General features: G+C 38.3%; 2 protein-coding genes across 3 annotated transcripts in view; both read left to right on the top strand.

Moving 5' to 3' along the window:
• Positions 1-1,980, top strand: part of kank3 (KN motif and ankyrin repeat domains 3) — a 36,131-nt gene extending 34,151 nt beyond the window's left edge. For both annotated transcript variants that reach the window (XM_042515375.1, XM_042515368.1), the window contains exons 11-12: positions 700-801; positions 1,580-1,980. In XM_042515375.1, the coding sequence (XP_042371309.1) occupies positions 700-801; positions 1,580-1,642 (165 nt within the window). In that variant the 3' untranslated portion in view covers positions 1,643-1,980. The remainder of the gene's footprint in view (positions 1-699; positions 802-1,579) is intronic.
• Positions 1,981-15,399: 13,419 nt separating this feature from the next.
• On the top strand, positions 15,400-24,175 carry LOC121939825 (phosphatidylinositol 3-kinase regulatory subunit gamma-like). Its single transcript, XM_042482766.1, has 11 exons — positions 15,400-15,940; positions 18,553-18,693; positions 19,198-19,303; positions 19,721-19,819; positions 20,582-20,762; positions 21,108-21,233; positions 21,334-21,476; positions 21,624-21,800; positions 22,699-22,770; positions 23,552-23,713; positions 23,804-24,175. The coding sequence occupies exons 1-11, from the start codon at positions 15,664-15,666 to the stop codon at positions 23,991-23,993; spliced, it is 1,674 nt and encodes a 557-aa protein (XP_042338700.1). The 5' UTR covers positions 15,400-15,663; the 3' UTR covers positions 23,994-24,175.
• The last annotated feature ends 1,125 nt before the right edge of the window (positions 24,176-25,300 follow it).

Genomic DNA, 25,300 nt, shown 5'->3' with positions numbered 1-25,300 from the left:
AAACATTTGTAAAAGCCCCCTCCTCTGCTGTCCTCTGCAAACACAGAAAAGCATGACATGGCTGTAAGGCACAGTGGAATTACATGCACAAAACAGAAAATTTGATTGAATTTATTTCTCTAAAAACAAAGACAAACAAATAGTCAGACAGACATTAAGGTGAAATCCCTTGCATTTGTCTTTTTTTTTCTTAAGCTTGTGACCAAGATATGTATGAGACTGAGACTGACATTTAACAACAGAAACTTTTTGTAGAAATGTTTTCTCACTTGTGTCAATAATTAAGTGAATCCTGGACCAAGTTACATACCAAACTAGGGATTTTGTGTATCTTTACACCTCCAGTATCAAGCAGCGAAACTTGCACTGATGGCAGAAGAATAAACTGTCGCAAATGATTCAAATTCTAGCGTTCAGATATTACAAAAAACCCACATTTCCCCCCTACTCTATGTTTTATAAGGTCAAAATCACAGGTTCTCTCAACTGTAGATTTACACCCTTCTTAATATCTTTGATGTAATAGCAGGAAAAATACAATACAAAGACAAAAAATGAAATGATAAGAATGCAGTACAGATTAATATTGTGGTAGTTTACTGACCAATTAAGGATGCATAATAGTGACTTAAGTAATGGGAATGAACAAGTTGCCACAACATCCATCACAACAGTGATGTATGTCTCCTCTGTCTGCAGGATGGCAGCAATGCTCTGTCTATCGCACTGGAGGCGTCTCACAATGACACAGCTGTGCTGCTCTACGCACATATGAACTATGCAAAGACCCTGCCTGCAGTGGTGAGTCTACCTTCCCACCCACCTCCTCCTCCTCTGTGCAGAATGGATGGGGTAGTCACACTTGTGAAAATACTTGAAAACAGTAAACAAAATTAGTTACAGACTTAAATGGAGTTCAAACTGTGGCCTGCCTTATATCAAAGTCACCTTTAGTTTTACTGCAGACTCATTTTGTTCTGTTTTCATCACATTAACAGCCAGGAAAGGAAGGAAGAAGGTAAGAAAGAAAGAATATTAATATATGTAGTCAGGAGTTAGTTAACCTAATGTTAGTTGGCTGTGGCTCATTTTTGATTTCACAAGCTTAAAGTTTTAAAGACACCAGCTTTAACTTTGTTTGGAAATGGCGTGTAAGCAGGCTGAAGTCTGTGCAGATCACACTCACAACATAACTGTACAGTGAGCAATGTCTGTTGTATTTAAAGTGGGTCGGATCAGTTCCTCGGCAGCACTCCAAGCTTCAGTTTGGGTGTGGGCAGCACTGACTAAAGGTGCACTGCTGCCCTCTATAGGTGTTACCAAGCTTCTGTGTTTTCTGTTAAGATAGAAAAACAGAATATTTTAATTACTACTACATAACTAAAACATTTCCATTAAGTTTATCTGAATTTGCAATCTAAAAACTATTTAAGTACACTAAATGATCAATAATAGTCAACAATGAAGGAACATTTCCTTTAAGATTTAATGGCCCTAAACCCTTTGAAAAATATAATCCATTCCAGAAAAATGAATTATGTTAATGTAATTTAAATTGTTTTTACATCATATCTTTCAGGGGAGTCCGAAGGCCCAGCCAAAGAGCCCCATCAGCCCCCACAAGCCATGGCCTTCAGAATGAAAGGATCATGGCCTCTAATGTAAACAAACAGACAAGCAAACATAACTGGATCTGAGCTGTGAAAAGCTCCACTGGAATATACTTAGATATGTGGTATATTTACTTATATATTGCCATATGTCCTACATTTACAAGTATTGTTAATATAAGAATATTATTTTTCCAAAAGTCATGAATGGTTATATAATGTACTTGACTAATATGAGCTCCAAGCATGTCTAAATGAGGTATCCAGCACTTTTTTTCTGTGACAGGAGATGAGACCTTTGCAATTGTTATTTGCACTTCTTTAAAATTTTTACCTTCGAGGGCAACACACACCAGTGGGATATGATAAACTTAAAAAAACTGCATCCTTAAGTTTCCATGTGAGCTGACACACTAACATAACAAAATGCAGCAAAATATGTCACTGTCTTCCAGTGAAATGTAGACGCTGCTTAAAATGTATAATAATGACCCCCTGATTTTGCACATCCTGGCTACTCTATCTTGACTTATCTGTCTTCTGATCCGATGTGCACCATAGACATCAGATGACACGACCACACCGATGTGCGTTGCTCTCTGGTTCTCTCTTTCCGTCCTGCCTTAATTAACTGATCTGTGAACCTTTTCACCTTCATAGTCTGCACTAACTGCCTGTGCATTGTATGTTCATTTATATATATATATATATATATATATATATATATATATATATATATATGTATATATATATGTTCATGTCTGAAATAAACATATTTACATACTAATATATCGCCATGCAATTGTATGCTTCCGCACAAAGTAAGATGACACTTTCAGTTCACAACCATGTCTGTGAAAATATGGATGGTTCACACACATCTTCCCCCCAGCAACACAGAAGAGCTAGGTACAATTCATGTTACAGATTCAAATTGGCATAAGTGTGCTTTAAGCCAAAAACATTTTTTTAAGAGGTCACTGTGACCTTTGACCTTCGACCACCAGATTCTAATCAGTTCATTCTTGAGTTCAAGTGGATATTTGTGCTATATTTGAGGAAATTTTCTCTCAAGGCCATCTTCAGATATTGCATTCACGAAAATGAGACAAATGCAAAGGTCACAGTAACCTCGACAATTTGTACCCTAATTCAGATCAGCTTTTTGTTGAGGAGTGAAAGTAAATTTTGAAAAAATTCCCTTAAGGTGTTCTTGAGACATCATTTTCACAAGGATGAGATGAATCAAATGTCAGTCTGTTTGATCTTTCCCCACCAAAATCTAATCAGTTTGTCCTTGAGTCCACTCAAACATTTGTGCCAAATTTGAAGAAATTTCCTACAAGGTATTATTGCATTCATAAGAAATTGAGATGAATGCAAGGTCAGCTCTACAGGACAGTTTTCAGCACACAGATTAAGAAGAATATGCATCTTCTGTGAACATATATCAGTAACAGCACTAAAGATATGTGGCAGGCGATTCAAAATGTTACAGGCTAAAAAGCAGGAGTGCCCCATAGCATTTTTTTGCAATGATGATGGCAGTGCATGTAGATGCAGCAGCTTGAGACTTTTTTGCTATATTTTCTATTTTTTTTTCAAATGACACAGTGACCCCTTCTGCTGAAGTACAACGTTTTCTATTATAGATATGCACTTATCAACATTTGGAAAAGTTGTGTGGGGATCCCCACCGGTGGCATTGGCCGAGTGGCAACCAGACCGGATTGAAAATTTTGAAACAAAAGAGGGAGAGCCAGCATCAGGGCAAGGCTGACCTGAACTTGGATGGGAGCTATTCCTCTACTAAGCCTTCGTCTGGCTTATGTCCAGTGGCAGAGAGTGGAGTGGATGAGTTGCGATTAAGGCTCACTCCGCAACAAGAGATCAGAGACTGCTCTGTGCACATCATCACATAGACATGGTTAAACCCCTGGCATCCCGGATCAAGCTGTTGCACTGGATGGACTTACTTTGTGGAGCCATTTGGACACAGGACTCTAATGCAAATTCTAAAAATGCACGTCAGGAATTGAGTGATACCACCAGCAGCAACATTGCCAATGACCTGGATGGAATCTTCATAGTAGCTGCTGATTTTAATCAACTCATCCTTCAACCCCAAAGATGCAGCAGGATCAAAGACAAAAAAATTTCGCTTGGTTTTCTACCTTCCTTTTACCTTCTATCATATGTGAGGCCACGCTGTCGAACGAGCTGAACAGATTTTATGCTCACTTTGATCTCCTCAGTAAAGACTCAGCTGTGAAGTCTACTCCGCCTCCAGAGGACTGGCCACTCAGTGACCACAGCAGATGTGAGAAAACTCCTGCTGAGAGTGAATATTAACAAATCCGCTGGATAAAATATTCCTGGTCGCGTACTAAAAACTTGTGCTGACAGTTAAAAACTCATTTTTAACATCTCATGCTCACAAGAGACTGTTTCCTCCTGCCTCAAGACAACCATTATCGTTCCTGTACCTAAAAAGTCCTAGTTTGTCTAATCTTACTGACTACCGCCCTGTGGCTCTTAACCCCATCCTGATGAAGTGCCTCAAGAAACTGGTTCTCTACCACATCAAAGACATCATCCCTGCCAGCCTGGACCCTCACCAATATGCCATCAGAAGCAACAGATCCACAGAGGATGCCATATCTACTGCTCTTCACTCAGTCTTCACTCACCTGAGAAAAAAAAGAACAGTTACATCAGGATGCTGTTTGTTTACTTCAGCTCAGCATTCAACACACTGTTCTCCTGCAACCTGACAGTATCCACTTGCAGAGTGTTTTACAAAGTGGATGAAATGCGATTGAGGCTCACATTTAGCAATGGGAAATCAGAAACTGCTCTGCACACATCATCACTGCGCCAGACATGGTTAACCCCGAATATCCTGGATTGAGCTATTGCACTGGAAGGGCAGACATTGTTCAGAGCTGAAAGGACACAAGACTCTGATGCAAATTCAAAAAAATGCTATGCAGGAATTGTATGATGCCACCCGCCATTGTATGGAATTTATTATAGAAGCTGATGATTTTAAGCAACTCATGAAAAATTTTCAACTCTAAAGTTGTAGCAGGATCAAGGACAAATTGGAATTTCAGTTTTTAAACAAATCCCCTCTACCCTCTGACAGTATGATATGTCATGAAAAGTGACATTCAAAGTCAAAGAAGGGTACAGTATGTCTTGAAATGTTTTGAGGAAGTATGCCAAAAACATACCATATGAAACTATGCAAAAGAAATATCAGAATATTGTACACCAAAAAAAATGTTATAGTGTAGTATGTCCTCAAAAGAATACTGTGTAGAAGTCATTGTGTGGTATGTTATCAAAAAGAGCATAAAAACGCCATAGTATAGTATGTCGTCCAAAATGGGATAAAAACATTAAAGTAAAGGATGTTGTCCAAAATGGTCCATCATTTTAAAAAACATGATATAGTATAGTATGTGCAAACGTGGAAAACGACTACAAAAACGACAAAAAGTACCATACAAGACAGTATAGTATAGCGAAAAAAAAAAGTCAAATTATGACATGGCCAAATAACAGCTGAAAACCACATAAAACAGCATGAAATAGCATGCCTAGACACGCAATGGCATAGAATGTTAACATGTCTTGGCACGCTTTAATTTTTTTTTTGCTGTTTAGAAGTGATACAGTTTTTCAGCTGTTTTTTTGTAAATGACATATTTTGACATTTTTACCCATACTATAGGCTTGTCTTTTGGGTCATTGAAATTTTTTGGTCATACATGCAGCTGTTTTTGGGAGATTGTCAAAATGTTACATGCTCCACAAACAGCTAAAAACAACAAAAACAAATGGCATGCCCATAGAAAGGCAAAAACACCATAATACACCCATTTTGAAAAAATGCCTTGCAATATGGCAAATGCTATAGGGGATAATTTTTGCAAAATTATGGACATGTCCAAAAAAACAGCTGAAAACACCTCAAAACAGCATTAAATAGCGTGCTGAGGAAGGCATAGCATAAAATTGTTGCAAAAATGTTGAAAAAAAGTTGAAAAAAAAAAACTTGAATAATAATACATGTTGAAAAAATGACCAAACCAAAAAGACAAGGCTGTAGTATGGCAACAAATGTCAAAAATATGACAAGTCCCAAAAATGGCTGCAAAAACACTTTGCTAAGAACACACCAATAAAATGGCATGCTGAAACACAACATAGCACAGAATGTTGCAAAAAATGGCCAAAAAACTCCCCAAAAAATTGCAAAAATGTTGAAAAAAAATGAATGTAAAAAAAAGAAATTTATAGACATGCAAAAATGTCAAAATTTGACCTGTACAAAAAAAAGCTGAAAACAGTTGAAAACCACCTTAAATAAGGTACCAAGACACGCCATAGCATAGAAAATTACAAAAAGGCTAAAAAAACACGTAATGATAGCATGTCGAAAAAATGAACCAAAACGCAAGGCTATAGTAAGTCAAAAATGTCAAAATTTGACCCGTCCCAAAAAAAGCTGTGAAAACAGTTTAAAAAAACCACATAAAATAGCGTGCCAAGACATGCCATACCATAGAAAGGTTGCAAAAAAATGGCCAAAAACACCATGACATAGCATATCGAAAAAATGACCGAAAAATGCAAGCTATAGTAAGGCAAAAATGTCAAATTCTGACACATGTCCCAAAAAAAGCTGAAAACAGTTTGAAAACCACCTCATAAAATAGCGTGCCATTACACGCCATAGCATAGAAAGTTGCAAAAACGGCCCAAAACACCATATAATATGGCATGTTGAAAAAATGACCAAAATGCAAGGCTATAGTAAGGCAAAAAATGTCAAAAAATTTGACCTGTCCCAAAAACAGCTGAAACAGTTGAAAACACAGCTAAAATAGCGTGCCAAGACATGCCATAGCATAGAAAGTTGCAAAAACGGCCAAAAACACCATAATATAGCATGTCGAAAAAAATGACCCAAAATGCAAGGCTATAGTAAGGCAAAAATGTCAAAATTTGACCCGTCCCAAAAAACAGCTGAAAACACTTGAAAAAACCACCTAAAATAGCGTGCATGCTGACACACCATACACGCCATAGCATAGAAAAGTTGCAAAAAAAACGGCCAAAAACACCATAATATAGCATGTGAAAAAAAATGACCAAAAAATGCAAGGCTATAGTAAGGCAAAAATGTCAAAATTTGACATGTCCCAAAAAACAGCTGAAAACAGTTAAAAACCACCTTAAAATAGTGCCAAGACACGCCATAGCATAGAAAGTTGCAAAACGGCCAAAAAAACACCATAATATAGCATGTTGAAAAAATGACCCAAAATGCAAGGCTATAGTAAGGCAAAAATGTCAAAATTTGACATGTCCCAAAAACAGCTGAAAACAGTTGAAAAACCACCTAAAATAGTGCCAAGACACGCCATAGCATAGAAAGTTGCAAAAAAAACGGCCCAAAAACACCATAATATAGCATGTCGAAAAAAATGACCCAAAAATGCAAGGCTATAGTAAGGCAAAAATGTCAAAATTTGACCGTCCCAAAAAACAGCTAAAAAACAGTTTGAAAAACCACCTAAAATAGCGTGCAAGACACGCCATAGCATAGAAAGTTGCAAAAAAATGCCAAAAACACCATAATATAGCATGTCGAAAAAAAAATGAAAAAAAAATGCAAGGCTATAGTAAGGCAAAAATGTCAAAATTTGACCCGTCCCAAAAACAGCTGAAAAAACACTTTTGAAAAACACCTTAAAATAGCGTGCCAAGAGACACGCCATAGCATAGAAAGTTGCAAAAACGGCCAAAAACACCATAATATAGCATGTGAAAAAAATGACCCAAAAATGCAAGGCTATAGTAAGGCAAAAATGTCAAAATTTGACATGTCCAAAAAAAGCTGCTGAAAACAGTTTGAAAACCACCTAAAAATAGCGTGCAAGACACGCCATAGCATAGAAAGTTGCAAAAAAACGGCCAAAAACACCATAATATAGCATGTCGAAAAGTGACCCAAAATGCAAGGCTATAGTAAGGCAAAAATGTCAAAATTTGACCCGTCCCAAAAACAGCTGAAAACAGTTGAAAACCAGCTAAAATGGGGTGCCAAGAAATGCCATAGCATAGAAAGTTGCATAAACAGCCAAAAACACCATAATATAGCATGTCGAAAAAGTGACCCAAAATGCAAGGCTATAGTAAGGCAAAAATGTCAAAATCTGACCCGTCACCAAAACAGTTGAGAACAGCATAAAATTGCGTTCTCAGACATGCCATAGCATAGAATGTTTAAAGAACTAACAAAAACAACATATTATAGCATGGTGATCAAACAACCAAAAACAACACGGTATAGTATGGAGAAAAAATGCCAAAATATGACTTGTCAAAAAAGGCTGAAAACAACATATATAAGCCTGTAGAGCCATGTCGTAGTAAAGCATGTTGAAAAAAACATCCAAAACGACTGCAGTGGTTTAAATAGGGGATTTATTTATTAATTAGCAATTAATTCAAATTATTTATTAATTAATTAAGAAATCAATACCAAAATACCTAACTATAACTCATAATGCAATGAATTGGTATAGATAGATAGATAGATGAAGTGGAGTAATGGGACTCAATTTCGGCTATCAGGAGCAATAAGTTTACATCAAAATTTAGAGTTTAAAAACCCAGAAAACAGAAAGCAGAACCCATTAAAATAGAAAGGTTGATTTTCTCATAAGTCTCATAATTTGAACTTTGTCCATGGACTCGACATTATACACACACACACACATCACAAGATCAAGTGTCTTTATAAATGAAAGATTTATTAAACTTCTCACTATACAGAAAAACTACTCCTAGAAAGACTACAAATTAATGAGTTTAAGAATAAGCATGGATAAATGATGAAACAGTGAATACAGCAAAGACACAAAGTGGATAAAATTACTAAATGAACAACAAACACATAAATGAAGCGATGATAAAAAGGGGACAAAAACCAGCGAGAATCTGAATTAGATGTGACATCTGGACTTGATCAGTTCACTGAAACAGTGCAAGATGATCGAGCATATGAAAAGTTAAGATCAAAGAAAAGTCAATGTCAAGCATTGATCAACAGCAGAGAGGAAACCTATCCCATAAAACACTGAAGGAAAAGATAAAGGAGAGGCCTGAGAATAACCCAGAATTGCATTAATGGAAGATCCTGACCTAGGTGTAACACTTTCTATGTGTTCCTATCATTTAAGAGCATCAACCCCATAAAAGCACAGATAAGATCGTTTCATCTTCCTCAAAAGTCTCAATGCCAGGGAAAAGGTTCACTCTGTAAAGTTGTAGTCTGGTCCTTGTGAGGACACTGGACGGGCAGCTCCGTTACGCTCATGAGGTTCCGGTGGCTGGCCTCGGTCGGTTTAAGCGTTGCAAACTCGGCTTGAGTTTGTTTCCTCCATGTCTCTCTCTGACACCTCATGTAGCTGAGATGAGATCACAATGACAGCTTATCAGTCTTTCTCTTATTGGAAGTGTCTATAATATGGCATTTTGGGGTGATTTTGAGCAACATACAATAGTATGACTTTTTTGGGTGATTTTGGATGACATATGTTGGTAGAAATTTAATATAAAATCAGCCACTTTAATCCAAATACACATCGAGCCCTCTCCTACAGACTTCAACATGTTGCTCTACACTAGTCCAGAATGGACAAACCAAATGCTGGGTCTAGGTAGAGCCATTTTCACATTGGCCGCCATAGTTCTCCTTTAAACTTACTACTATAATTACTTTTATGATGGCAGTAGCAGCATGTTTCTCACCTCCCCTCTTTTTTCTCTTGTTTAGTTTATTCATTTTTATTTATTTATTTGGTTATTCATTCATTTTTTTTCTTTTTAGTTATATATTTACAAATTAATTAGAATTTAGGCACATGCTTACACACACATACACACTCACCCTGCATTTACTAACATCAAATCAACATTCTCGACCCTTGTGGATATTTTGTTAACTGCCCTGTTTTCACTGTTCTTATTTCATGTTGTGTTTGTCATGTTGGTGTTTATTAGTTTATTATTAGTTTTGGTCTTCTATCTTTTGTCATGCAATTGCAAAAATAAAAATAAAAATACTTGGCCTACAGGATAAGTTTCAGCTGGTTGTAATCTGAGAACTTCCCACAAGATACCACTATATCTTAAACACTGGACTTTTAAAGAAGTTCCATTTAAAGATGTAAAAAAACATTCAGGTTTTTAGAAGGAAGGATTAACCACTCTGTCATTTGGGTTATTCTCAGCCATATTTAGTCTGCAGATAATATGTATGAGTCTTATTCCTGCCTGACATGAGAGTACATTTATGTTGACATATATACAGCATGACTGACAATAATATCTTGGTTGCAAGACACCATAATATTTTAACTTTAAGCAACTGAAAGACTCATGTAAAATGTATTTACATGCTTGCATGCAAGTAGAATTGCATAAACAATATTTCTAACCTATTTACATCTAATTAGCATGCCATTAAATTGAATTCCTTAGTCGCCACTGTATAGGGAACACTTACACAGCAGCTGTTGCAGACCAGTACTGTGGAGAGATCTAATGCAGCCTAATCATCTGTAAACAAAAGACAATCTGTAATAAACATGAAACAAAATGTTAGGTATAATCTGTTGAAAGCAAAACATCACTCTCTGTACAAATAAGATAGGTTTAAGGTTAAGTTTAAGTCTAAGGTTTACTGCTACAATTGGAATTACAATTACAATTGGAAACCTGAAAATCCATCCATTTCCCTGTTCAAGATGAGATTAGCTTTTCAGCAAAATGAGGTGTTAAATGAAATAAAAAATTAATTCTCTACTGTATATGTTTTGGTGTAAATATTGTTCACAATTTGCCAAAATCAAGATTTCATAAGAAATGAGGTAGGACCTTTAGACATTATCTAAAAGTATGCTCTGTGGGATTTCAAAAAGGTTTGTCAACAATACAAATAATTTATGACATGGTATTTTTTAATTTAAAGTTGATTAAAGTATAATGTGCACATTATTTTGTGTAAGCTTTGTTTTGTTTACATTAGTGTACAATTATGTAAAGCTGTGTTTACTTACTTTATGGCAAAATCTTTGTAAGTAAGTGAGATAATAATGTTTTGTTTTTTGGCTGATTAATGTGTCAGAGGAATCACACAATAAATTAGTAAACTAAGACAAGAAAATAACTTAAAAACAGCCCGCTAAACTATCCATACCAGTTAACCCTGAATGGAGATACAGTTAAAAAAAAGAAAATCCCCAACCAATCTAACTCTGTTACTGACAGAAAGAACAGTTGGATACAGTACGACCCAATTTAACCTGCATCACCTAACAGACCTACAAACACAAGAATTATGAGTAGATATTTAGGAACACCACATACTTTATGAATAAACATATCTTGTCTGATTCCAGAAAGAGCCTTAGAAGAATAGCATATTGAATGCTATAATGGAATTGTTTCCTCTCTCAGGAAAGCTCCACACATCTATGGGCTCCTTTTATGGAATCCTGTTAGATTTATTTGCAGTAAAAATTATGTTTTTCACTATGTTTATGTGTTGGAAATACATTAGAAGGAGTTGTGCATAAAAAATAACGGGGTTTCTGAAGAAATAACAACACAGACAGTAAAAAATAACTTAATAACCAAGATGATAATGTATGGTAGAATATTATTTGTAAAATGTATGAAAGTATTGGGTAAAACAAAACACAGCAGCAGAGGAATAACCAGCATGCTTTAAAAATGAATGTCTTTTTTCTTTGTTCACCAGTTACAATTTGTTTAATTTTTAATGAGTGGACCAGTTTATTACAGCAGAAGTATGAGACCACTAAAATTCACCGACCTAACAATATCTATTTGAAAAACTGCATGCTCCACTAAATGCCCAGAGAACCAGATGCAGCTCAGTAAAAACACGTATCTGGATTTCATAAACATCAGCGATCAACAGAAGATGAATGTTTTCTCCCTCTCCGTCCGTACATAACTGTACGGACGGAGAGATCATGGAGGGAGTCCGGATGGTGGGGGGCTGTGTCTGCTGTTTTGTCTACAGTGCCGTAACATTTTTTTTTTTTAACCAGTTACTTCCACACCACTTCTTTCATTATGCTGATCTGTGAAGTGGAACGTAACGCTGGCTGAGTTGAGAGGTCAGGGGCTCCCGCTGCCTAGATACATACAGTCTAATATTAGAACATTTCCTTGATTTGTTAGCAGCATCTCTGCTGACTCCCAAGCACATGGCAACAGGCCGGCCAATAGGATTTCAGGAGACCACTAAGCCCCTCGCTCTGTATAGCAACAGTGGCATCCTTCCCTTATTTATTTATATAGGAGTTTTTTTTTCCCACCGACTCATTCTCATGCTTCTGTCCCCCCACTGTGCATCCACACTGTGCTCTCAAACTGTGAAAAAGAGTTACGGTGCGAAGAGTAGAGCTGCTTTTACATTTGCCTTTCCTTCACCTGCACAAGCTCTTAAACCTGCATCATTTTTAGAGATTTCTTTTCATACTTGCAAATATTTTTATGGTTGTTTTTTTAACTGCACCTTCAGATCAGTGGAGTTTTTTTCTGTGCATTGCATGTCAAAGTGAAAAAAAAGTGGAAATGTCTTGGATAAGGCTTGATTTTTATGACGACATGACGTGTTTCGGTGAAGAGGAGAGGAAATACCCAGAGGAATGGCATCGTGGGAAAATGTGGCACTCTGAGGGGACAGACATCAACCAAGTGGAGAGGATCTTTAAAAGATGGAGGACACAGGAGGAGAGGCAGGACAGGATGGGAGGAGTGGAGGGGTGGAGGGACATTGGATGGCGTGAGGACCGAGGCCGGTGGTTGGTTTGATCTGAGCCACGTGTGCGTCCAGCCACGTCTCTTCGCCGCTTCATGGATGTCGATGAAACGTTGTCTTCCCCTGCTGCCCGGTCCCTTCTGTCTTGGCCCAGGTAGGTGCGCACTGTCCCGTCCTGCCAAGTTTCCTGATGATGTTTCATTTTTTTTCAGGCTGTCCTGACGTTATCAACATCAGAAGTTTCCATTTTGAAAGTTGCGTGCATGTTCTGCCTTCGTATCTCGTCGTCATTCCAAGCTTAGGTATGGGACGATTGAAAGCTTGAAGGCGTTGGGGGAAATATGGCGTACGTCAGCCGTCCCGCTTTTGGGATGCAACGCTGATCGATAGCAGATACGACTGAATCTTTGACAAAAACAAAAACACGGTCAGAGAAGAGTCATCAGCAAAATAAATGCCGCATTCTTCTTTTCTGTTAGATGGTGGATTGACGATTCTAATTGCTTGACGTTGAGAAAGTACATGACATTTTCAGTAGAGCGCTGCTATAAAATGCAACATATGTAAAGAGATTTTAATTGCTTCAACTTAATTTCTCACCAGTGCTTTTCCTAATGGATCCACCAATCCAATAATAATGCATGAGACGAGCAAACACCCTTTACTTTGTTTTGATTAGGTCATCATCACAAAAACAGAACCTTCTTTGGGACAGCACAATTTTGGACTTACAACTGGCTTAGCAATATTGATATTTCTAACAAAAAAGGCTATTAATGAAATATTCTAGCCGTGTATCGTCCCAAATGGATGGACATTTTTTTCCAATGTTTTTTAGGAAAATATTAAAACGTGAAAACTGGCTTATGAGATAAAGAACACAGGACTTTATCGAAATCGTGCTTTAGTGTCTCGCAGCAGCTCAACAGAAACTGGACAAAATGTCCCGGGAACATCGAGCCGTGAAGACTTCATGACTGCGTAACATTGGTAGTACTTTGATGCCGACACCATTTCCAACACTTGGACTTTTGATCTGCAATGTTGCACCACTTAGTAATTTTAGATACCATATGATTCTTTTATAGAAAAAAATACTGCATTCCAAGTCATCTGTCTATTGACAACACCAAAACAGATCAAGTAAATTTGAGTCAGTACATAATCAGTATTTTTTTTAAAGATACCTCTGATACTAAAATCAGTGCTGAGAAGCATCAGATGTCCAGATATTCCAAATGACAATAATATTTAATGAAAAATTTAATGAGGTTATGTTTTTTTCAGCTGCAAATAAGAGTTACAGTGATGATGACCTCTTATTTTTTTGTTAAAAACAAATCAATTGTGATGGGATCAGATCAATCATGTTTGCAGAAAATCTGGTCTTTAATCAAAATTTATTTAATTTAAGTTACTGTCATTTTCCCTTTGTAGCAGAGACGATACCCCCACCTCATGTCTCTTCAATAGGATGTCACACTGTAAAGGGTATAGGAGGATAATAAAGCGCTGACTAATCCCAGATGCTTTGGAGAGGAAGAGGATTTAAACATAGTCCCCTGAATTCTTTACCATGTAATGGGCTTCATGATATAACACTGTACAGTCATTACATAAAAATTTGTTGACGCCGACTCCCCAAAATCCAAAATCCCACAAAATCCATGAAATTCCAAAACACGATATCCTCCACTATTGGACAGTACATGAAGACTGTTTTCCTTTATTACTTACAAGGGCAACGCTTGAGTAAAAACGTACATGTTTGGGAAATGTGTCTGAGTTGTCTTCCCCGGCAAAAAAGAAATTCTAATTTTTAAAAAATAAAATTTAAATATCTGCTTGAATATATTTCCAGTTCTGTGTTTAGCATTGTGTATTCCTCACAAGTTCTACGATATAGGAAAAAAAGATATTCGCTACCACAGCACTCACAGAGTCTGGATCGTGTCGAAGCAGCCTCTGCATACATCTCTGTCTGCAATTAACCTGCTCCTCTTGATCACAGTGAACATTAAGAGTGTGTGATGCTGATATAGTCTTCAAGCACGTTGCAGTATGTGTCATTTAAGATATACATTTTATAATTAGGAATGGGCCAATGTACAATTTTTTAGTGGATTATGATAAAAGAAGCCGTCACAGTGATTGTTGTGGTGAATTCCCATCGTCAGAATAATCATAAATTTGATGTCCAGCAGCACCCAAAAACACTGCTGGGCAACCAACAATAAAAGATAAGAACACCCAATAATGCCATAAAGCAATCCTGCCATTTATTCGTAGTATTTCCCACACTGGTCAGATACAACCAGATGTGTAAGTGGATATGAGAGGTCAAATAATTGTTTTACGAGAAAATCTCTTGACGATTGACAGTTTTATAGCTGTATTTAACACCTATTGAGTTTATCTAAACCTGTTTTGCAGGAAGCTCCTATAAGTAATCAAGACTGATAATGCCAGAGGTTGTATTTCATAATTGCTTAGCATCTTCACACTATGCAGCAAATCTGGAACATGAAGTTAATAAAAAGGGATTTAACTGCCCCAAATATCAAATCAGGGACAGGGATGGAGTGGTAAAACAATGCAGACTATTACACCAGTATTTGGCCAGATGTTTCCATGCAAAAAGGCATATTTTCCCAAAACAGAGCTGATTCTCAAAATGTATTTGTTCATTTTGTGTTTTAGGTTTTCTGACATGAGGTGATGCACGGGTCCTTGTGGAAGAAATCAGTCGTGCTTCAGTCGGTCACTGTCCAGTGAATTTACAGCTAAATAACTAGTGTCAAGGTGTACATGAAGCAGACACTCAGCTGTTCAGAAACAAACTGTGGGTGCTCTGGGTAGCTCCCAGGTATGAGTCGCTTTGAGCAAATGACTGTGAAGCAAAACAGAAAAAACTACCACTGAGTACATTAAAGTGAAAACACAGGATCTGCTGGCAATGTCGCTTTGCTTTGTGATGAAGTTAAACCGGCGGTTCAGGCTGAGGAACATGCTCTACCTCCACAACACAGGACAGCCCTGAACTCTGCACCGTCACCCTCTCCATCCTCAGCCATGAGTGTAACCGTAAGCTGATAGTATGTGATCAACAGCACCGTGGCACCCGACATCCTGCTGCTTCACCACCTCAATAAAACCTTTCCAGTCTGTTTTGTGAAAATGGCAGAAAAGGGTTTCAAGTTCAGAGCTCTAAACAGCACCGAGGACGATGAGCTCCAGCCAGCCGACTTCCCAATGTCATCACTAGCATCCCTCCATCTCAGGGACGAGGCTGTGGTCATCAACAAGAGCACCAACCATATGGAGGATAATCCTGAGCCTCATTCTGTATTTCCTGTGATGATGTCATCATCACTTAACCAATCACGACAGCAGACAGACATATCCATGGCTACCAGGCCTGAGCCTTCACCAGCAGTTCCAGGTAAGATTAAAGGTGACATACTAAGCATATTCAAGCATCAAATCTCATATCATTTTGATAATAGTAAATGAGCATTTTTACCTGCACACTACTATTACCCTGTCATTATTTTTTTGAAATTATTATTATTATTATTATTATTCCAAATATGACAGAATTTTAAATTTAATATGGGTAATATAGAGTCTGTAGTTAACCCATTATATATATATATATATATATATATATATATATATATATATATATATATATATATATATATATATATATATATATATATATATATATATATATATATATATATATATATATATATATATATATATATGTGTATATAAATGACAGCATAGTTAAGAGACACACAGAAGAAGTGTGGTGCTGACGTAAAGATTAAAGATGTGAAGCAAACTGCAGTCTGACTAGCGGTCAAAATGCCTCACCAAATATCAGGGGCCCCAAAAGAAAAGCCAGGGTACAGAGAGAACAAGAAAATGAAAGGAAAAGAGAAGCAGTGGCCAAATGTCAGACCAAAAAGTGTGAAGAAGCAGCAGGTACGACAGACAGAGCAGGAGGTGAGGAGTTGGGCAGATTAAAGTTAGCAGATATAACTGCTCAGTTTTAAGGCTACAGTGAGGATACAGATATATTAAAGCAGCTAACCTGAGGTTCTCGTTGGTACCATGTCATGCTATCTTGTCGAGAAGGGGGCGTAATAACGCTCCAAAGTTTGGCTAAATTTTGGCAAGGGAGAGAGTGGCATTAAGGACTGTTCATTATTTATGAAAGGGGAGAGTGTGGTGCAAAACAGGCGAGGCACTTTAAATAATTTCTTAACACTGACTCAGAAGCACTGGCCCATCTCAGTTCCAAGTACACTCATTTAATGCACACAGCTGTCAGTCATGAGGTCCCAGCCCCTCTCATCAAATAAAAATTTAAAACCAAACTTATGAGAAAAAATAACACTTGAACATACATCATTGTGATAAGAATTACCTAAAATGAAAGATATCATATTTGGGATTTTTTTTTTCGTGTGCTTTGATTTTTTCCGTCCCATATTCCATCCGCTAACATGGAGGCGACGGGGTTTTTGGCCTATACTGCAGCCACCCACCAAGGGGTAATAGAGATGTTCTTGCTCCAGGTCATTGGGCCCATAGGGCAAGTCAGACTTCCACCGGCTGCATTTAATGGTTTAGCACTACGCTAACCAAAATGGGAATAAAATTATTTAATAGCGTAGTACCCACTGATTTACAGAAGAAGTGTTTCTGGGCCAAGTGACATCATGGTTTGAACACTTGTAAATGTAAAATTAGCTTAAAAGCCAGGTCTTGTTCTTGGGAGCATTGAGTTGTCATGTTGTATATCTTTTTATGAAGTCTACAGTGAAGCATGAAACATAATAAATGAGTGGATATTATTTTAATATGTTTTTTGATTTAAAATTCAAGATAGAAGGCTGTGTACAGAGAGACTGAAAGAAAAAGTCAACTACAACACCCAAGAAGCAACGAAGATCCAATATAAGTATAAGATATTCAGTTTACTATGACTACAAAGAAATAAGCAAATCCTCATTATTAAAAAGTTAGGGAATGTGTTGCATTTTTGCTTGAACAATTACACACAATTCATCAATTTTCACAAATGCTGTTAATTAATATTCTGTTCAACAATTGTTCACCTAATCCTTTTAGCTCTAGAGACCGAGAATTTCACAAACTCCACGAGAAATGCCAGCAGTTGGGATCACATAGTTCCAAAGGTTTAGTGAGTTAAACGATTCAGTTAAAGCACATTTACAGTTGATTTATTAGTTTTTATAGCAGACAAGTTTTGACAGAGCTTCTACTTGGCTCGGGGTTAATGAGTTTACGCCCTTTCTAATTTTACAGCAGCATACATACGATTCCTCCAACATACAGCTCTGTCCACAGCAGCGATTCAATGCATCTCCAGACATGCCATCACAAGTGCTGAAGGGATGATTTACATCAACTGCTAACAGCATGCCTCTCACTACACACACACACACACACACACACACACACACACACACACACACTCACTCACTCACACACACACTTGTATCAGCATATGTGTTGCATAGCCACATTCTAGTAAACACAAACAATTCCCTCATGCTTTCAGGAGATGCCTGCCGCACAGGTTCTCACCTTTTGCTGCTGCTCTAATGCCACATTAACACACACAGGGACAATAAAGACAAACAGTGTGGCACATCAGCTCCAGTCCTTCGGGCCCACATGGCATCTCGCTGCAGACAGCTGTTGTTTGTTAGGCGAGGCGAGGCAAGGCGAGGCAAAGCGAGGTCGATCACTAAGCAGCACCGAGCGTGGCCGAGTGTGCCTGAGTGTCGAGGAGTGCCCGTTCTGGTATTTTAGGCAGTCAGACAGTGTCACCTGTCAGCAGACTAGTCTGGACAGACTCTCCCACATGGTGCAAGACTAAGCAACACAACGATATATCCCTCAGGAGTGCCTGTCAGCGGGCCAGCAGTGTCTGCTGAACAGCCACAAAGTGCAGATAGCCACATACAGACTGGCCTCAGCTGAAGTCTGGAGTAACACTGGGTCAACGTGTGGGTAATGTTGCAGAGTTCTTGGAGTTCGAGATGGGCGAAAACGACAGCAAGGCTCGCTCTCACACCGTGACGGCGTTCCTGCAGGACCTCTCCTCCCCAGTTGATCATGGCGATGTGATTCCTCCACTACAAACCAACAATGTCAACGATGGAGGTACTCTGCAGCATCTCTTTGTTTGGCTCGTTAGAGGCGAAACAGATCCTTCGTAGCATATTTTATTACTTATGGTCCAAAATAATGCACAATATACAACCCTTACATGACAAATACTGCTTTTTTGACTTTTGTCATTTGAATCAACTCGCTGTACCTCTAGAGAAAGATAGCTGATTGTCGAGTCTCAATATCAGGTCGTAGAATACAGACACTTTGTAAGGGTAGTGGAACCAAACCACCAAACCAAAGCGTCAGCATTTGAAACCACTAGTTTCTCCAGATTTGCTTCCAGCACCTTCAATCTTTAAAAATAAAACGAGACCTGATATATCCAACAATCCAGACACGATTTAACTATTTTTATTATCATTTCTTATGCTGTATTATTATTTATTATTATTGTTAGTATCATCAATAACAATAATAATAATACACACTTGAATATTTTTGGCTTCATAAAACTGTATTTGTAACTATAAGTTTTGTTGCCTTTGTTTTTAGAACCTCAACCCAAAAATAACATAACCAAAGCGATGTCAGCATGTGAGTCCAGCTCTGATGACAAACATCTTTGCGATGCAGAGTGGTACTGGGGAAATACCTCAAGGTAGTGAATATTTTTCTTATGGTGTGTTGGTGATTAGCTCCTGCTAAAACCAATAAAGCGCATCAATATTAACATTTATTAACTTATGTGTGTGTGTTTTTGTATGTATTTGTGGATATATTTTCTTCTCGTTTTACTATATCTTATTACTTGGAAAGCCTCCGGTGGACAGGCGTCGCAAATTTGCGTTTCGCTAAAAACACTTAAGTCAGAGCACCTGTTTCCTGTGCATAAATGTACAATTCTAATGCTATTGTGGCATCCATATCAATAAAATGAACTAAATTGACTTTGCAACTGTCATTTTATCACAGTAAATATACGTTTTAAAGTGTTGAAACTTCTTTTGTTTGAAAGTTGTTTTCCTAAAACTCCTTCTTAAGTTGTTTGTCACCTGAATGTTTTTGTGTTTCGCAGAGATGAAGTCAATGAGTTGATGAGAAACACTCCTGACGGCACGTTCCTGGTCCGAGATGCTTCCAGTAAAGTTAAGGGGGAATACACTCTCACACTGAGGTAAATTATTTTTTATCACTTGTGTGTTGTGAGCACAGATTATGCACATGTTGCATTTCATTAACTGGTTATGGTCTGTGTGTGTGTCATACAGCGTTGAGCTGCTAATAATAATCAGTACTCTATCTAGTGGAAAGGTTATGTTCTCTCCAGATCTAATGTGTGTAGTCAGAGGTCAGTTATTATTTCCTGGTTTCAACTTCTAACTTTAGTTGTCTGGTTTAGAAGCCTATATTTAGTTTTACTGGTTTTATAATGTAACGTTATACATTTCCTGGTTTCTGTCTAATTTTAGTTGAATCAGGACAGACTGGGTTTCAGATATAAAGCTTTGTTGATAAGAGTTTGGCGCGGACTCTAGCGGCCAGCAACATAATACCCTTTCTACAGCGAATGCATTTCAGACATGTTTTTCCACTCGTCCGTCTCACATCTGTCTGAAGGAACAGACACACTCCAAATTCAGTTAATGCTGGTTTACTGTGTTGGCTGGATGTGCCGGACTGTGTTGGGTGCTGAAGACAAAGCATTTATATCAGTGGTTTAGCCTCATAAGAGACACCTCTCATATTTCCATATCTGAAATTCATCCTACGCTGATCCCACAAGTACGATGCTGACCGGCTGCTCCCATCCGCATTAGAGTAAATATATCCTGCACCAGCAACATTTGTGCTGAGTTCTGCAGACTCTGTGAAGTGTGTGGATCACACACTTTAAAGATACCAGGCACGTGAATTCCCACTTGTAAACGTTTTGCAGGAAAGACGGCTCCAACAGACTGATAAAGATCTTCCATCATGGGGGGAAGTATGGCTTCTCTGAGCCACTGGCCTTTCCCTCTGTGGTGGACCTTATCCAGTATTACCAGAACAAGTCTCTGGCCCAGTACAACTCTAAACTGGACACACAGCTACTCTACCCCATAACCAGATACCAGCAGGTGGGTTTAAGATGCCTTGAGATCTGAATATGCTCCTTAGAGTACAACAAATTACTAAATATAAAAACATAATCCATTTTGGTTTTAATTATTCTAAGTTTATTTTTATTGTTGCATTTTTATTTGAAATTCTGTTGAACTACACGTGATTTTGTCTGCATCAGAGTTAGTAACGGACAATGAATAATGAGATTATTTCAAGGACACTTTTGATTGTTTTAATTTTTTGCAATAGTGGGAATATCTAGCTAAATGTTATAGTCCCAAACAGTCTTTAATGTCAAAACAGATCAGATTAAAGACATCATAGGAGCTAAAAAATATTGTTTACATTCTCGTGTGAAGCAGCAGGTTGCGATGGAAGTTGACATTGAGGCAGTTGGAGAACAGCTGAGGATATTTCAGGATCAATACAGAGAGAAGAGCAAAGAGTACGACCGTCTGTTTGAGAGGTTTAATCAAACCTCCCAGGTACGACAACGGACTAATCTTGGTAAAATTTCTTTCTACAACTGAGCCTCAACAGTAGGGCCTTGAATGTAAAAGTAAACGTGTTGCCTTTCCCTCCTAGGAGCTGCAGAGCAAGCGCACAGCCATTGAGGCTTTCAGCGAAATCATTCGGATCTTTGAGGAGGAGTGTGAAACTCAAGAACGCTACAGCAAAGAATACATTGACATGTTCCTCACACTTGATAGCAGTACAGAGTCAGACAAGTATGCTTCAAAGTAACAACTTTTTTTTCTTCCAATTTTGTCATTTTTTGTGTAATTTTCAGTTTTTAAGAAAAGTAAAAAAGACAAAAATCCAGACTGAATTGTTTACTTAAGCTTTTTTTCTGTTCCTCCTCCTCATCCTCCCAGGATTCAAAGCAATTCAGATGAGCTGCAGTCTAGGGTGGAGGAGATCCACAACAGCAAGAAAAAGTTGGAGGAGGAGCTGAGGAGGAAGGCGCTGACTCACATGGAGGTCGACAAGAAAATGAGCAGCTTGAAGCCTGACCTTGTGCAGCTTAGAAAGATCAGAGATCAATATCTGCTGTAAGTTCAACCCTTCAGTACCTCATGTTCTTAAGAGTGAAGGTCAAGGTCTGTACATATGATAGACAATTATTATAGATTTGATATCTTAATTCTATCTATTTTCATTTGATAAATATCAAGGACACGAAAGGACAGAAACGACAGGAACAGAAAACAGGAAAACGTTTTGTGCATAGCATGTACTGCATAGCAAGAGGGGCAGCAACTGCAAGATGAATGTAAAGTCAGCTAATGGTTGATTAGTTCACAAGATATCATCGGATGAAATCTATCTGATAATGTTTCAAAAGAGTCAGTCACATGCCAGAGACACAGCTGAGTTGTAAACATAGAAAAAAAACAATCAGCTGTTCTCATCCATGTTGCCACAGCTGTGAATCTCCAGTACGCTCAGCACGAGGCTTTATCATGAGCCTGATGGAAGACTGTTTCTTTCTGGCTCACTCTTTCTGCCTTGAGTACATTCAAATGAGCAGATGTTTGCTCTTGAGTTTTTGTGAATGAGACATTTACACACTCAGCCTTGTGTCTTTACACAGACTGGTTACTTTGAAACAAGTAAAGCAACACTCAAGGTCTACTGAGTGCTAACATTGTTATAATGCATTCACAACTCTCAGGGTAAAAAAAAAAAAAAAAATCTTTATAAATTGCCCCAATTTCACACAAGTGTGATGCATGGCAATGCATAACGAGAGTGCTGCAAATTCAAAACACAGTACTGGATATTGATATAAATAGCTTTTTGCAAAGCTCTTCTATCTTGTTAGCCCTCAGTATAATCTTTTACATGATGTTACATAATGAAACAGAATAACTGATAGGGTCTTATTGAATGTTTTTCTAAAGATCAAAATATTAGCCTTTTTTTTACGATATTTTGTCCATGTTTCAGCTGGCTCACCCAGCAAGGCACCAGACAGAGCCAGATTAATGACTGGCTTGGGATCAGGAATGAAGAAGAGGAGTGAGTATGCTAATTTATCTTGGTCAACTGAGCTAAACAGAAATGTACAAAATGTACAAGAATATTGCTATTTCTATTTTTAACATCACACAATCTGCCACTCACAACAATCTGAAACATGCAAACATCTGTGCCATGGAAAATATCAATGTGAGTCAGAAGTATCAAACCACTGTAATTCCACATTTTGCCTGCCACTGCGGAGAAGTATGGAACCTGATCGAGAAATTCACCCGTTTCGATTAATTATGAACTAAAAGTGTGTTACAGTATTGCCTTTTTCTCACCTAAAGTTTTTAAGAAATATGTTTGTGCACCGTTTGCGTGTATTCTAAAAGCTTGTAAACAGGAAGTGGGCGCCGTGCTGTTTCCTGTTTCGCACTGATCAAATATGAACCAAGATTCTTTTACTGCATTATCTATTTCTCCCCTCAAATATTTTCAAGAGTGTCTGCCTGCAGGCCTCCACCGGGAAGACCGTTCCAGTGTCTGACAGTGGAGGTGACTTGCGAGCGGCGCCTGCACCGGAACTGTCTTCACAGTGAAGGCCTGCAGGCAGACCCCGCTCAATATTTTCAGAAATATATTTTAGCTTACTGTTTAACTGTTATATGTTTGGTACCAAATGGCCACCATATTGTTATTGGATGAGCCAAATACCAGAACAAAAACATAAGCTAATGCCACAGTCCCTTTTGGCTCTTTTATTTGGTCATATTTCTCCAGCAGTGAAACACTTTTATAACTAATCTAACCCTTCCACCTTCCCGTCATGCTTTAGCCCGTACACTCTGGCAGATGATATCGAGCAGGAGGAGAGGAGCTGGTACGCCGGTGGTATGAGACGTAAGGAGGCAGAGGAGCTACTGAGGGGGAGGAGGGACGGGACCTTCCTGATCAGAGACAGCCAGACTCAGAGAGGCTCCTTTGCCTGCTCTGTTGTGTGAGTACTGTCAGATTTGCATCTTTTGGATATTTATAAATCACAATCCAGATCCACACGCAATTATTATTATTGTTTCGTCTCATGCAGTGTGGATGGGGATGTGAAGCACTGTGTGATCTACAGGACATCAACAGGTTACGGCTTCGCTGAGCCCTACAACCTGTACCCATCTCTGAGAGAGCTGGTCCTCCACTATCGACACACATCCCTGATCCAGCACAACCAGCAGCTGAATGTAACCCTGGCCTGGCCCGCTCTCAGCCAGCAGCCCAGCTGAGACACACCAGCACGCCACCCTGATGGCAGTTTTCCAAAGCTTCACTGTACGTGCACCACAGACACACCACCATGGACACCGTTGCCAGGCTCTAACAGGGTACCGGTTAGTGTCATCACAATACTGGAATTTCCAGTTTTAGTGCTTAAATATGGATATCTAAAAACCCTACACTGGTAAGATTTAACGGCCAACAAAAAACATTAAAAACAGTCACTCAGATGCTAAATTACTTGGAAGAGATTTTGAACAGCTTTTTAAAAGTAGTTTAAAGTTGAGTTCATTGTAAGCTCTGCTAGTTAAATAGAAAGCTTAGAGGCAGCTCTGCTCTAATCTGACTTTTTAAAGCTATTATTCCTAATATTAAAAATCTCATTTACTCGCCATCTGCACATACAGCTTGCAGAACACAATTGGGATTAAGTACTTAGCTGTTTACAGAATTCAGCTCTGAATTAAATCTTTTGCAGCAGTGCTGAGGTGGTACTGAAATATTGCCTCATCATGGCAACGCCAGTGCTGATGTCAGCAAGTTTCCTAAACTGCTGATTGTATGAAAGCTGCAAAAATCTTAACAGTGTAGTGGTTTATAACAATCATATCAGGGTAACACAGGATACCAATATCTAGCTCTCTGAAGACTGATACGTAACTGCTAATTGTAAGTGGAACAATCAAAGCAGAAAGATATAGCTTGGCTTTCTGTTTTAAAGTATAAAAAAGGATGGTATGGTGGAGAGAAGTTTAGATTTTTTTATCCTATAATCCATACATTACATATTTCCGGTATTAAGTTTTCTGAAAGGCAAGACATCAAAAAAATTTAAATGCAAAGTGTGCAAGATTTAGGGGGATTTAGTGACGTTTAGAGGAGAGGATTATTAGAGATTGCAACCAGCTGAAAATGAAATGGACCCGATCTTATCCTTTTCTTTTCCAGTTGTTCGACCACTCAAAGCACTTTCACACTACGAGTTACAGACGCTCGACCATTGACACATGCATTCATACAATGGTGGCCGAGGCTACTGCACAAGGTGCCACCTGCTACTCACTTTTTAAACACTCATCCGATGGAACAGCCATCAGGAGCAATTTGAGGTTCAGCATGTTGACCAAGGACACTTCATGTTTACTGGAGGAGCCAGGGAATTAACCCCAAACCTTCCAGTTAGAGGACAACCCACTCAACCTCCTGTGCCACAGACACCCAGTATTCATTGTTCAGGAAGTGACTTGCCCACCACAGGCTAATATGAGCTCACATTTTTTCTCTCATAACTTAAGATCCATACTTTCAGGAGCCG

Source organism: Plectropomus leopardus, chromosome 3 (assembly GCF_008729295.1).
Source record: "Plectropomus leopardus isolate mb chromosome 3, YSFRI_Pleo_2.0, whole genome shotgun sequence".
Classification (NCBI taxonomy): domain Eukaryota; kingdom Metazoa; phylum Chordata; class Actinopteri; order Perciformes; family Serranidae; genus Plectropomus; species Plectropomus leopardus.
Note: the sequence above shows the minus strand (reverse complement) of the source record. Positions and strands in the feature narration are given on the sequence as shown.

Bases quoted from the DNA above. Each gene is read 5' to 3' on its own strand.
- LOC121939825 (XM_042482766.1), top strand. From the start codon at position 15,664: ATGGCAGAAAAGGGTTTCAAGTTCAGAGCTCTAAACAGCACCGAGGAC. The intron at 21,234-21,333 runs GTACGACAACGG...TTTCCCTCCTAG, and splicing joins GGTTTAATCAAACCTCCCAG to GAGCTGCAGAGCAAGCGCAC. The intron at 21,477-21,623 runs GTATGCTTCAAA...TCATCCTCCCAG, and splicing joins AGCAGTACAGAGTCAGACAA to GATTCAAAGCAATTCAGATG.